The 14,932-nt window shown below is 38.2% G+C and overlaps 1 protein-coding gene across 1 annotated transcript in view; it reads left to right on the top strand.

Annotated features, from left to right (window-relative positions):
- The window catches only part of grb10b (growth factor receptor-bound protein 10b), a gene marked incomplete in the record, with an annotated part of 81,530 nt that overhangs the window by 34,171 nt on the left and 32,427 nt on the right, over positions 1-14,932 (top strand). The window contains 2 exon segments of the mRNA XM_024267622.2: positions 3,077-3,389; positions 9,382-9,520. Coding sequence (XP_024123390.1) covers positions 3,077-3,389; positions 9,382-9,520 — 452 coding nt within the window.

The raw sequence follows: 14,932 nt of genomic DNA, 5'->3' as shown, positions 1-14,932 counted from the left end.
AGATAAATAAGGTTAGTGTTGTCCTATAATTTCCAGTTCCTTGTATGTGTGAATGTTTTACTGTAATAGTGAAATATGGCTTAATTTGAAAGCAAAGTGTATACTTATTCTACTATTCCAATGAAATTTTTTTTTACTATTTTGTGTAATTTTTCTGATAACAGCAGACATATTTTAACAAAATTAAGTTAAAAACTGTATTTCTGAGGGTTTTTTTTATTCAAATCATTGTATATCAGGTGCAGACAAAAAATGCTTGATAGCTCCATTATTTCTCGCCATTTTTGTTATATCAGTAATGTTAGGTTGTGGGTGTGAGGGGCTATAAGCTAGCAGGAGGGAGGGGAGTGTAAACAGATGGGTGACAGGAAGTGGGGGCGGCTTACTCCAGGCTAACGGTTCCTCCCTCAACTAGGAGGCAAATTTCACATAAACTCCGCCGCTCTGAAGAAATAATAAAAAAAACATTTCTTTTAAATTATTATTTTGGCTGAAAGTGGTGTAATCATAATAATTAGCTTTGAAAATAGTCAAAAGATGATTGGAGAGGACCTGGCTGCAGACATCTCCATGCAGATTAGAAGTTATCCCATAATGCTTAGAAAAAAACAACAACTTTATTTTAGCTAGCAGTTATTTTTTCCTCAATTTAAGCTTTTAAAAGGTTTGTCTAAAATTTTGAACACTTTTGTGTTAGTGTTGGGGTAAATAATTAATTAGCAATTAGGTAAATAATTTCCGCTTCCAGCTGATGATGTCAGGCGTCTTCTCTATTTAAACTTAGTTTAGAAATGTAATAATTCAAGAATATTCTTTTATTGATTTATTTCCCAGCTAAAATAATGTATAAAGAATAGTCAGATCTTAAGATTTATGATTAAATTAAAAATTGAACCCACAGATTAATGATGATTGAATAATTACCCCATTACAAAGTAGTTTTTCAGCAGAAGGATCTTATCATTAAGTGTTTTATTCTTTTTCACCCATGTGTGCATGTACATGCACACCTCTCTTCTCAGCATTTGGTGATTAGAAGAAAAAGGTCAGATTCCCTTGAACCTTCACCCCGGATTTGAAGTGGACGTTAAGAATCTTATGGTAACACTTCAGTGTTGTGTGCACACCAGCGTGTGTGTGTATTTAAGAGCTTCATAGCTGAACAATTCTGAAAAAATAAGTATACTGTGATCACATGATGACGCAGAGTTTCAGGAAAAGTCTGTTTTCTGACCTCTGTCAAACAGAAAAGTGATTGGTTCGACTCTCGCCTGCTTGACCTGCAGGTTGTCAGGGACATCAATCTCTCTCGAGTGTGACTCGCTCCTTTGTTTACCCTATGGTGACATGGCGACTGCGATCATTCGACTGATAGTGACGCATGAATCCTACGTCCCTGTGTAAGTTCATGGCTTTCATTGTATGCAAACAGCTCTGCTGATCCCCTCCAGAGACCAAAGTAGGTCAGACAGTATTTCCCCTCAGCAGCTTGAGGGAAACTCTTCCCATTTAGTGAAAAATACAGGTAAAAGTTGTTGTTTTTGGGGAGCTTTTCTTGTTTTTCATGTAATTTTGTTGCATCAAACACATGCACAACATATATATATATATATATATCACTGTGCACACTTACAATTTTTGATGGTCATCCCTAACTGGCAGTCTGTCTGGCTTTGCGCTTAGCCTTCCTCCTGGCCTTGTATGCACCTCGTGTCCTTTGGCATATAGCCCTTTAGCTCTTCAAGCTATCTATAAGTAGCTGCTCCAGTTTACCTGTCACTATTAATACCTCCAGATTAACCACCTGTGATTCACCGGCACTCGTGATGAAGCTAACTGACACGTTTTCGGGGAAAGCTCCCCAAAGTACGTTCTAAGCTGGTAGCTTGAAACGGAGCCATGTTACTGCATGAAGGGGCTTTTATTAGCCCACATTCCTGTTGCTCAGTGTCCTTTTTTTCCCCACACATACCTTAAAAAAATCTCATCCACACTGGGGAAGAAAACTAACTTTTTTTAACTAAATATGTTCTAAGTTGGACCTTCATCTGACTTAAAGGAAGTTGAGCAGCTTTAATGATACTCACCACCCTGTATGATTCAGCTGTCCCGCAGACAGAACTGTGTATGTGACAGGAGCCACATGTAGCCCTCGTCATGCTTCATCACTCTTTAAAAGTGGAAATTCTTTTTATTTGCATGTAATTGCTAAAAAGCTTTAAAACTATTTGCTTTTATAGTTATATTTTTTTGTACAGATGGCAACCTAGTATTATTTTCTAAATCATATTTATCTGTCAGCCTGTAATGTGTGCAAATATGTATAATAATTTACAGAATTAGTTCTGTCATTTTAGCTTGTAGCTGCTACAGTCACTAAGAGCTTTGTCTCCCCCTAGTGGTCCAATAGTGCAACTGTTATGTAAATTCTGAGCACATCCATTTGATAATGAAGTGCTGAGCTTTCTTTATTATAAATAATAAGACAAATCCCCTCTGCAGATTGTGATTTGACGGAAAATAAAGCCAACTAAGACATGTTCCCTTTTTTTTCTTTCTAAGATAATGAAACTTTTATAGCATCAAGCAATTAAGCAAGTTTCCCTTCAGCAGAGAATCTGCCTCCTGAATTTAAAAGTGCCATGGGGGTTTTTCAAGGGGCCTTTGAAGGAAGGCTCTTCCTCTGAAAATGTCTTGCTTTTCGGAATATTAAGTTGAAAGTTTTCTGGTGAATTTCAAGCAGATGCTTACTGGTGTGCGCTTGAGCCCCGGTGGTATGAGTTGAGGAGTGTGGCGGGCAGGTTTGTGCGTGTACCTGATGCTCGTGAAGATTAGGTTCTTCTGATTAGGCATTCTGGCACTGGTTACTAAGTTATCAGTAAATGTGGTCGTGTGCACGTGCAGACACATGCCTGCAGGTCTTATGGAAGCCCTTAATGTGAAAAACCTCTTTGTACTTCCTGCTTTTGTCTCTGTGCACTTAAGGTTCTGCAGAGCAAGATAAAAGTATATATTTTTTGTTTTTTATATTTTGTACAGCATAAATGTATTGATCTGTGTAACCTTCCTCTTTCAGAGGATGACGTGGACTTGGAGGCTCTGGTGAATGATATGAACTCCTCCCTGGAGAGCCTGTACTCCTCCTGCAGCGGTCCGCAGACGGAGTCGATTCCACTCCTGCATAATGGACAGTCCTCTTCCTCACACCACCACCATCATCATCATCATCATCATATGCAACATAACCAGGCGCGGCAGCTGCAGCACCCACAGGTGTTGAGCCACACTTCTCCAGAGTTGCCTTCCTCCTCGTCCTCCTCCTCGCTGTCAGCAGACGTGCCCCGGACCAGCCTCAGAAGGTCACAGCCCATGCACATCCTCGCCGTCAGGTCAGTGTAGAACTTGATGCTTATTTACGGTTTTTACTAATGTACTTTTTGTTATATTTAGTGCTAGTGGTTTCACTGCTAATACTCAGTTTTAGAGTAACATTAGCCTCATTGGTACGAGAAACAATGTTCTCTTGTACTAACTATGAATAAAAACAGACTAGCATGAGTGTGACTAATTTTATAAATGTAAGAAATTATATTACAATCCATTTTCAGTCCCATTGCCCCATTTACCTATGGAGGCAGAGTCATGCTGTGACTTTCATGCTTAAAACGGGGGTAAGTCACTGGTAACGTTGTCATGATAAAGCAGGCTAAGAAGTAGCAAATACAGTTTGTTTATATTATTAGAGCTCCAGGTAAATGCTGAAATATTTTTATTTTAATTTTATATTAAAGTGAAAGTTTAAATTTTATTGATTATCTTATTGAAATTGTTTTCTATCCTGCTTAAATCAAATTTTGTCCATGTTGACACACATGACCGTGAAAGGGAAAAGCCAAAAAGTGTAAAAACAGTTGTTAAATATCTTTTTTTGTGCAACACACTTACTAAAAAGCATAAGAAAGTAAAAAATCATGGAGAGATTTAAATATTTTTGCATTTTTAATAGGGCTGGAAATCACTCATGATACGATGCGATGCCTATTGACCTCTGAAGGAACGTCTCACCAAAGGAATAGAACGTTTTACAGCCTTTTCAAACAAAAATAAAAGATCGATACTTGGTATGAACCCATGAAAAATCAATCACAGGACTAAATATCGTGATATATTGCAATATCGATATTGGCACACACTAAAATGAACTCGTATGATCACCTATTAATACATTTTCCAGTGAAGGTGGGAATCTTTGGGCATGTCACGCTTTAATTCAATTACGATTCAGTAGTTTGTCGTTCCACCGATTACTTTTAGGTTAAATCTAATACATTTTTCAATGATCAATTTTTAAAAATTAATAACGGCTTCCTGTTTTCATTAATCCCAAGAATAAAGCAGATCAGATGGTTCTCGGTTGTGGCACAACCTTGGAGGGAAACGAGCTGTCTGTGGGTAAAAAATGGTCATGCAGGGGGGCCACAGGAAACATCAAGTTTGTGTGGGCGTCTTACAAGCACCTGCATATCAGCTGGACACCTGCCAGTACTCACACCTTACTAATAGCTAGAGTGTGAAACAACAGCATCACCTATGCGACTCAAGTGTGTACAATTTACATTATCACTTCAAATACTTCACAATACCACATTCACAATCATGGTACGTACCATTTTCACGATGTTCCTTAAGGTGAGCACACGAGCCTCGAGGGACGTGGCAGCTCCTCTCTATGACCCTTCATGGGCCTGAACAATCCAAAAAGTCGCAGCACCCTTAGGGGTCAACCTCCCGTACGCATGCATGTGACTAAAGCTTAATCCCGCCCTGCTTTTATAAGCCGTTCTTTATTGCTTTTTTGTGACCCAAAGTTAGAAACCGTTCAATCCAGAGCTGGAACTTCGTTCTTATTAAAACTACTTTTGCAGATTTGTGATCATTTCTTTACTTCTGACATTCTAAAAGTCACTTACATGCTGGTTAAATACCACATTGCCTGCTTTTTGTGGCGTTTGCTGTACAAAAAAGCCTCGCCGGCATAGACGTGCACAGACCGTAGCTCCTTTTTTAAGGTTCACCTGCCTTCACTGTGAATCAGATCCAAGTTACTTTGTCTCCGTTGGTTTGTTGGTTACTTCTCTGATCAAAGCGTTTAATCCCCCTGTTATTCAGTTCGGCTGGCACATCTAGGAAGTTCCTTGGCAGATCCCAACTTTTCCATTTTAGATGGATGAGGATTATTCAAGCACACTTTCAGCGCTGCTGTTCTTGTGACACTTCCCAGACTTTCGTTTTAACTCTCTCCTCACCTGACAGGTTTGCACAGTATATACTAAAGCTGCAGGCTCCTTTTTTTTTTTCGAGCAAGGGACAACTTCCCCTCAGGAGCAGCTAAAACGGCAGAGATTTCACACCCCCACTTACAAGAAGTCCGTCTTTTGAATAAAAACGACCAAGTATTTTACTCGCTTCCCTGCAAGTTTTAAGAAACTTTTGCTTATTTCACAGAGAGGAAAAGCCTATTTTTTATTTTTAAAAGTGTTTGACATAAATGTAAAGAAAGCCATGGTTACCACAATTTGAAATAACATCTGTGTCACATGCACTCTAAAAAATCGAATTGCTGAATCACTGAACAGATTATCACTGAAAAAAAATATTAATTGGAATGCAGAAGGGATTAAGAAAAGTACTTTAAGAGGAGATCAGTAGGGCAGTCAATTTTGATTAATGAATGAAAGAAAATTAAATCAATTTTTTTTCAACGAATCTCATTAATCTCATTTTCACATCGTATGGTTGCTTCTGCAGTCCATTAATTTCTGATAATGCACTTGAATGTGAGGCGCTATATAAATAAATAAAGTTTGAGTTTTGAAGGACATTATCCCACTTATACCTCAGTCACTTACGAAATAAAGTAACCACATATTAGTACTTTAATGTTGTTATATTTCTAAGTTCTAGTCGTGGAGGCTAACAACCAGACGCTAGCTTCAGCTACGTCTGACTTTTAAGGTGTGATGGATAAATAAAGCAAAATAAAGTGACACAAACTGATATTTTCTAAATATAATATAAACGTGAATCCACTGTGTCATCATCTTTATTATCTGTGTTTGTGAAACAGTGGAGAGTCTGTTGCTGCGTACTAGCTAGAGCGACTTCTGCTACAGGAGAACAACTGTCTCAATAATTCTTTATGTGAAGGAAGACAGCAGCTTTATTGTTCTTTGAAGTCGAAGGCTCTTATTCGGTTTCCTCTCTAGCTCTTTTCTCCATAAAGAAACTTTCCAAATGTGTTTTATTGTTTGGTGTTTATACTTGGCTTTAAGCTACTAGCTTAGCAATTCAGATAGCCATGCAGCTAGCCGCTTTAAGTGACGTGGCCAAGACAGATGTTCTGAACAGAATCCAGCAGTTTTCCAAAATAAAACGAAATTCAGGATCAGAAAATAAACAAAACAGAAATAATCTAAGTTAGCGCATGTATTTCTGAACTCATATTCCTCCAGTGTCATGTCCTCATGTCTCTTTCTTCCTTCGTAGATTCTCTTCTCTCTTTTGCTTTTGCTGCCTAGGCTACCAGTCTTCAAAAGGATTAAATTCACCAAATGGTTTAAAGTAAAATATAACATCACTTATGTTTTATGTACTGTTTTGCTGTTGTGATCAACTGTGATATATACTTTGGATTACTCAGAAGATGTTCCTTTTGTTTTTTTTTAATTTAGAGCACTCTGAACCAGATTTTATTTCCTTTTTTTTTTTATTTTCTTTACTGTTCTAAATAAGAAAAAAATCCCCCTTGGTGGTGTAAAATTAAAGATTGGAAGTCTGTTATGATAAAAATCTTCATTTTTAGTTGGGTTTTAATCTTTTATTGTGCCACACTGTCATAATTTAAATGAAAAGGCCTCAAAATAAGGGTTTTCACAGCCTAAAAAATAAAAATAACAAAAGTTTGAAGTTGACTCAGACATGGTAAAAGTTTGAACTAAACTAAATGAGGAAGTCTGTACAGCGTTAAGTCTCCTTGTCTCAAAATTCAGGAAAACTAAGTTTAAACTGCCGTCACACAGTTTTTTTTAGCCATCCCCTGAAGAGAAAGTTTTTGCTGCACATTATCATCCGTCTATGCGCTTCTGACAATTTGAAGGAGGAGAAAAAAATCCTTTTCTTTTGCTGCTTCCTGTCTGCAACCCACGAATGACCCCGCTCTGCACTGTCACTCAGTCTTTGCTTCAGACACAAGCTTTTTTGGGGGGGTGAGGAAGGTAAAAATTCTCATTTGTTTCAGTTTGATGTCTCTCTGAACTGAAAGTGAGCTAAACCTTCCATACCGCACACACACACACACACACACACACACATGGGAGCGAGTGATTTCATGCAGACGTTACACACAAGCAGGTTCAAAGCAGAGATGGTGTCGTTTTCTTCATGTTTTTGCCCTCAGACTGTATAACAGCGAGGAGGGCTGATCAGGTAATGAACTATTCTTTCTTATGAGCTCCCTCTTTCTCAAACCGACGCAGGCACCCAAGTTCTTTTTATGCATGACTGACCTCTGGATAACCCTTTTTTCAAGCTCATAGGGGACGACTTCAAAAGGCCCAATCCCTTTTGAACTCGCTGGGCTCTAAAGAGAGACAGAAAGAAAGAGGCTTCTATGGGGCTGTCCTAATCAGAAAGTCTCGCAAATTGATCTGCCCGTTTAAAAAATAAGCAAACCTATCTGTGAAATCTTTATTAGGGCATCTGCTGAATTCCAACGCGTTGATTTGGTTTTTATGCGTGATAAATATTACAAAAGCTGCAAGCAGGCTGCGGGGGGGGGGTCTTTGATGTCCACTCGCTTTGAGACTGTTCATTATGGCCAAATCAGACAGAGACAGACATGAGCTGAACGCGGCCCAGCAGATCTTTATTAATTCTAATCATCTCTCCAGCGCTCCCATTTCACTTGTGTCAGCGCGTCTTGCTTGAAAGTTTTCCCATTTCACTTTTTCTGAAATGTTTTTCAGCACAGTTTTAGTTGAAACGAATGATGTCCAGATTTGATCATGTGATCAGAAAATCGTGCCGAATCACAAAGTTTCAGACTTGATCAGAATGGGATATCGGGGATCGGATATATATTTTAGGGGTTGACTAATTATTGGCGCAGATATTGGTTATTTTTATGATACTGGTTGTTTTTACATGTACAGATATGAGTATTTTTTTACGTATATCTGCATCAGTCTTTTTATAATCCAACAGGCTAATTGTCCCGCCCACTGCGCCATTAGATAGGCTATGTAATCCACGCTGTCAGTCCTGTGCATGCCACATGACTAGCAAGTAGGGCTTATACTTTAAATGCATTAATAATCGATTTTTGGCCTTATTTACCACTTAGTAATTTTAATTTTTAATCACTGGTAGTGGTATCGGCCCTTAAAAAAAAAAAAAAAAAAAAAAACACAGTCGATCTCTGTTATATTTTATCCTCATAATTATGATCAGCCCTATATATTCCAAGCCACAGATAAATACTCCACAAGAAGTTTACATATCACCGACAGATTGTGACATTTTATTGTTGTAAATCTCAGCAGAAAACGACACAAATTTGAGTATGAAGGACACAACAAAAGTTTGGTTAAGTTTCACAGATTTGGACCTCTAGACTCAATAACTCTTTTGATAAACATTTTAAATTGACAGCAAGTGTCTCTTGTGTTTTCTCTTAACCCAAACAATGACCTACAAAATTTCAAATGAAAAAAGATTCTCTGTTTCTTTACAAAGAGAATTGTTCTCTATGTTCACGACAGAGAGATTGCAGTGAGACGACTGCAAAGTGCAAGTTCTGGGAAAAAGTGATTTAAAACAAAAGTAAATCCATGATCTCTCTTAAATTGATTTGAGATAGTCTTGAATACTCATAATGCAACAATAATTTAAAAATAAAGCCATTAATTTTTAAGAATTTTTAATGGAGATATGAATCACATATCAAAAATGTTTTGAATATGCTAAAACTTTCTCATATGACCACCTATCATCTGTTTTTACTTTTTAATAGTTAACTTTTTTTTTCTAGTGGGGAGTTTCAACATTTTTTCTTGATTGTTCAAACTACTTCACAGAAGTGCTCTGTTTAAGTGTTTAATGATAAAATAAGTTTAATAAAATAAAAATAGGAAACAATCTGGATCTGTTTAATAAATGTGTTCATTTTTTTATATTTTGCAAAAGTATCAAATCCGGACTCTGTATCGCCAGATACTTCCAATCAATTGACTCTGAAAAAAGTCATGATCAGGACATACAGTATAGCTACAACCCACCAATTAGTTGGAGCGTTTTCATCTCTGTTCTGGTTCTGCTCATCAGGAGGCTACAAGAGGAGGAGCTCAGGACGTCGTCCCTCCCAGCAATCCCCAACCCCTTCCCGGAGCTGTGCAGTCCCGCCAGCTCACCTGTTCTCAGCCCGGGGTCACTGCCTCCAGGGGAGCCCACCACAGGCAACCATGTAAGTGACTCTCAAATCTGTCCTGAAAACAACACCCAAAACAACAGGTTTTAATTTTATTTGATAAAATAACATCACTTGAGTGTCAATGAAGAAAAACACCACGGCTCATACAGAACTGGAGATATTTTCTGCATCCGTGGCTGTTTCCCTGCAGAGCTGGAATAGATGAGCCGAGCGTCTATGGCACGTGATCGTGCACATGTGGATATTCAGAGATGAATGCATTTCTGTTGGCCTTTTGGTGTGTTTTGCAAAGATTTAGAGCCTCCTCGTTCTATTCCTGGAAATCTCTCCATCCTCGGCGTTAATCGTCTTCATATGGGCACACGCACACTGGCTTCGGCGGCGTGCTGGTTTACAGTAATATGAGGGCAGGGCTATTTCTCATAAATACACCCCTTGGCTGCAGTTGGGGCCCGTTCTTGTCACAGCGGCTGTTGCACAAGGTCGCTGGCGGCGGTTTGTGTGGAGCAGTGTCAAACCAAAACACAAGTCGTGAGTTGACTGCGACCTGTGCTGCCTTCTCGGAAGTTTGCTCATTGCTCACACGATGAACTGATGAATGTGTGGAATCTATTAAATGAGCTGCAACCTTTTGCCTTTGAATTTCCATCTGTTTCCTAAATTAATAACAGTTGCAGTTGTTGGAATGAGCTTTGGAAGGTGGCAATGGTTTACTAGTCTGCATTGATGTCAATGTCTTTCTCTGGTGTTTTGCATATATTGGTGTTATGTTCTCTAAGCATTTGTATGTTTCTTTGTGTGTTTTTGTAATATGTTTTGAGGAAATAACTCGGTTTTGTACAGTAAAACAGAGTCCTTCAAATCAGATTTATATACTTAACCTAAGTGCTGTGGTGGGCAAAGATTTCTCCTCACCCCTACAGACTTTAACTTTGGTCATATTTAAATCTGTCTGAAGACAAATGTCTGTATATTTCAGCAGATCAAATTGCTCACCAGTTGAACCATCAAATGTGTTGCAGGACTTCTCAGCAGTGTACCTTTTTGCTTTGTCAAATGACCTGGGGTGGTGTCAGTTTGTCGTACAAGAATAGACTTCACCTTCACACATCACATGTAGTAGCCGTCACAATCATTGGAAGTTTTGTAGTCCTGTCTTGAGGCATATGAAAACCCGCCGAGTTATTTTGGGGTGGTAAGGGCGTCTGTCGTCCTGCACGTACAGTTAGAATGGAACATTGAGTTCCTTTTTTCCCCCAATTTTAATACATTTTTTAATTTATCAACTGAAAAAGTTCATTGCATCCAATTTTTGTCAATTAAATATACTTTTTAGGTGTTGGCTTAAAGAAAGTATAAATGTAACGGCTTAAAATGTAAAAGAATGTATAGTGATTCTTATTAAACAGCTGGTTACCCAATAACTATAGAGAAAAGTTTGTTTTCTAAACTGAACTTTTTGAAATGTGTCCAGTTTTTCTTAAAGTCTCGCTTTGATCGTCTTATGATCACATTCCCAGTCCTCTTTTAATTATGATTCGATCGTTTTTAGCCTAAATCAAAAACCAGTCATTTTCTAGGACATAGTTTCTGCAGAACGTCAGGAGTTTGTTAGAAATTCAGTAGGGCTGGGTTGATAAAATCGATTAATTGATCTAAGCTTAATAGAACAATAAATGATCGATATAACAGAGATCAAGCTAACGTATAATGAAAGTGCGCTAGCTTGATGCTAACATATAATGGGATTTCCCATAGGACAGCTAATGCTAACGCCCAGTCAACCCAAACATACATTGCTGACTAAATGAACATCTTTATAAACTCACAGCCATGAATTTTCCAAACTCTTTTAAAGAATTGTTTTTAAAGTAACCATTTGTGGTTTAAAACACAAGTTTTTGCTCATATTTTCTTCTTCTTCTGGAATAAAGTGTAATGCTATATCGCGATCGCCACCTAGTGGCCAAACTGAAACGCCCTCCAGGAGAGACAGAAGAATTGATGGAGCTTCTCCTTTAACAGCATGTGAACTGTATCAGATTAATATAAATATATTCAAAACATATATTGATTATTAATGTATTTCTAAACAAATTTGTCAAAATTTATAAACTTTGTTAACTCAAAATTTAATTACATTGAATTAAATGGATCAAAAGAATCTTTAAAAACATCTGAATTGAATCAGTCGAATTGATTATGGAAATTGTTGGCGATATCCAGCCCTAAAATTAACCTCTAAATTCTGGGCGGAACCATTGGTGCAGACCAAGCCCTGCTCCCCTTCCCATCATCAATTACTGAGCTATCTGTTTAGATGCTTTCCCACGAGCTTACAGTCCCTCACAACCTCCAGCTTATTATTACAGGTGGAACAAAAATGGCTAGCTCAATGTATTTTCCAAGTCACAACTGCAATTTTTGTATTTTTTCGTCTGCTTCGGATTCACAATTATTTGAATAAAGAAATGCCCATAAATTCAATTTTATTTATACATGTCTTCCATCTGGAGAAAAATGCCACAAATACTTGTTAAAAAACACCACAAACACCATTTTTCATGGGAGTGAGTCTTTAATGTTACATATGTTTGGGGGAAAACAACCTCTAGTCCAGATGCAGGGCAACGGTTCATCTCAACCCCCGCTTTCAACATGTGTGTTTACATTTATCTAAACTTTGTTTCTTTGGGACTTCTACAAATTATTTACAGCAACTGGCAGCGTTTCTCTGTTGTTGATTGCAATGGAAAATATGTCTCATTGTTGCTGCTCCTCAGTGGAAATTCAATTCAGCAGCTTTCCACACAAAAGGCTCCCATGGAGCCATCTCATCCCACATCTTTCTCTACAGGCCAGAACCTCTGCAGCCTTTGAGTGGTTACAGATCCTTATGAGAATACTTGACGCTTTTTTTCTCCTTTTCTCCTCTTTGGGATTGTGTGCAATGTAAATGATTGCATCCACTCTCTGAAACATTTAACCTTATTCATTTAAACCATATGTGTCCTGTTTTATGTTTTTTTTTTTTCTTTCTCCACCGTCTCTGTCTTTGTTTCCCTCTTGAACTGTTGTGCCTTTACTGTCCCCCTAAACATTCACGGTTTTCTCTGTTTACAGAATTTTCCAACCTCCAGGCGCTTTCTGACAGACTCTCATTCTTGTCTGTTTGCTCTTCCTTACCTCATTTGTTGACCTCTGTGAGGAAGGCATGAAGATGCAGTGTGGGGCTGTCAGGAGTCATTGGGCGAGCTGTTTGACACGGCCATACGATTCCGAGTTACCAACCCCCATCCTTGTCTTTCTCTATTTCTCAATTCTCAGCCTTCCTCCTCCTTCCAGCCTGTCTTTTTGGCTGCACCCTCTCCTAGGATATCTGAAATAGATGCACAGCATGTGCCGTGCTTGCATATTATGAAAGATAAAGAACAATCCTCATGAGAATCTGTTGCTCATCGTCAAAAATTTCTGCTTCGTACATCTCTCATGTGCGCAATTTAGGGTTTTGTCATGAAATATGTTTTATATATATATATTGTTATTCACGTAGAATTAAAAAAAAAAGACATAGTTTAGGCTTTTTGCATAAATTGGCACATTCTTAAAACATCAAATTCCAAGACCAAAGTGATTCAGCGGGATCTAAATCTCCATATGATAAAATGCAGTCACACTGCCAAGAAGCAGAAAGCTGAAAATTTCCCCTTGAAACCAATTTTTGTGCAAAAAATGCGACCTAACACTTGTCTGTAAGGATTTAAATTGGAATGTTTGAGACCTTTTTCAGTACAGGTCATTGCTTGTTTTGGAAAGTGCTGTACTTTCACGTGCAGCTTACTGACCAACACTCCCCCTCCTCTGGGTGTAGTGTGGGAACTCTGATTTGATTGTCGTAATGCCAGACTTTGCTGGATTTAGTGTGCTTGGACTGGATGTTCTGTGGCTCAGTTTGCTCGTTGCATAGTGGACAACCCACACCCCACCTTTACTTCCTCTTGTCGGTCTGCCAATGTCTTGTGAACAGTTGGTCAGTTTCTGTGTCCCTAACACATTTTGGTCATTTTTCCTTTCCTTTTTATTTCTCAACATCTTTGACTCCAGATTTTTTATTTTGAGTTCAAATGCCTGCTGATCAAGGCTGAACTGTTTGAGAGTCATAGTATGCACACATTTTAAATGTTATAAAAGCATTTTAGAAATGTAGGCGAAATTTGGTCATGAGTTATCCTTACCGTATTTTTCGGAGTTTAAGTTGCAGGAGCCAAAAAATGCATAATGAAGAATAAACACAACATATAAAAGTCACTCCAGAGTATAAGGCTATAATGACTTGTTGTTTTTACATGACTTTTTAAAAGTTAGGAAAATTACGTTATGTATTTACGAGGGCTAGCAGCTCTGCACTAAAGTAGCTGACTGGTGACAATTGATGACGTCATCAAGTGTTAGTGCCGTCGGAATTAGAAGTTACTAATTTTCCATTTCTCTCTGTTTGAAGAGCTCAATGTAGGGGTAGGGGTAGAATTTGGATTCGGCCTGAGTCTCATTTTTGGGAGAAAAGTCTAACACTTCTGAATTCACACCAAACGGAATTCACGGTTTGGATTTGTGTCCGCTGCCTCTTTTTTGATGCTCAGTCCTTGTCCCCATAATGTGTTCATAAACTAGATACTCCAGCTGCATATGCGAGAAGCTATCTTCAAAATTTTAGCCTCATCACTACATGGAAGTATTGACTGTACATTGCACAGAAGACACGATTGGTTTTGAGAGATCAGGTTTATTCATTTTGAAGAACTCTACCAAAAGCCTCGATAATATCTGGGTTCATGAGAGCATTCAGAGGGTTTCTATTGTGGGTGCTTACAGCGGTACTTCCGTCTTTCTGTCACCCAGACATTCGTCTGAGAAAGTACAAAGTAAAAACCAGAGTAATAATGCCTCGACCAAGAAAAATATCATGAAGTTCAAGAGGAGAACGATCAGATTCTCCTCCATGTTTGTTTTGGACGGCGCTTCTTCTTCAGCGTTGTTGTTCAGGTCAACGAGTCGATATAGATATTTTTAAAATCATATTAAAGTTCCTGAGTATTCGCACCCTTTGGCGAAAAGAAACAAAAAAAATTCAACTCATACTCCAAAAAATACAATAAATACTTTCTGTGCTAAATATTAAGCAAATGACTTGTTCTTCACTATAATAGTAGTTTTTCACGTTTTAATCTGACTTTATAAACCTTACATTTGCAACTTGATTCCTGCTTAAAGAATCTGCTGAGATGTACAGTAAACTTCTGTCACCTAATGATATTGTGCTTCCAAATATGTTGTATTGATATCAAAACAAAAGCCGTCATCAGGGCGCTTTGGCATCACGCCTGACGTACAATAAACACAACAGCTATGTGTCCTTTAAATCCCCTTTGTCCTTTGCTCACTGAA

This window comes from Oryzias melastigma, linkage group LG16, assembly GCF_002922805.2.
Source record: "Oryzias melastigma strain HK-1 linkage group LG16, ASM292280v2, whole genome shotgun sequence".
Classification (NCBI taxonomy): Eukaryota; Metazoa; Chordata; class Actinopteri; order Beloniformes; family Adrianichthyidae; genus Oryzias; species Oryzias melastigma.
This window is presented reverse-complemented; position numbering and strand designations above follow the sequence as displayed.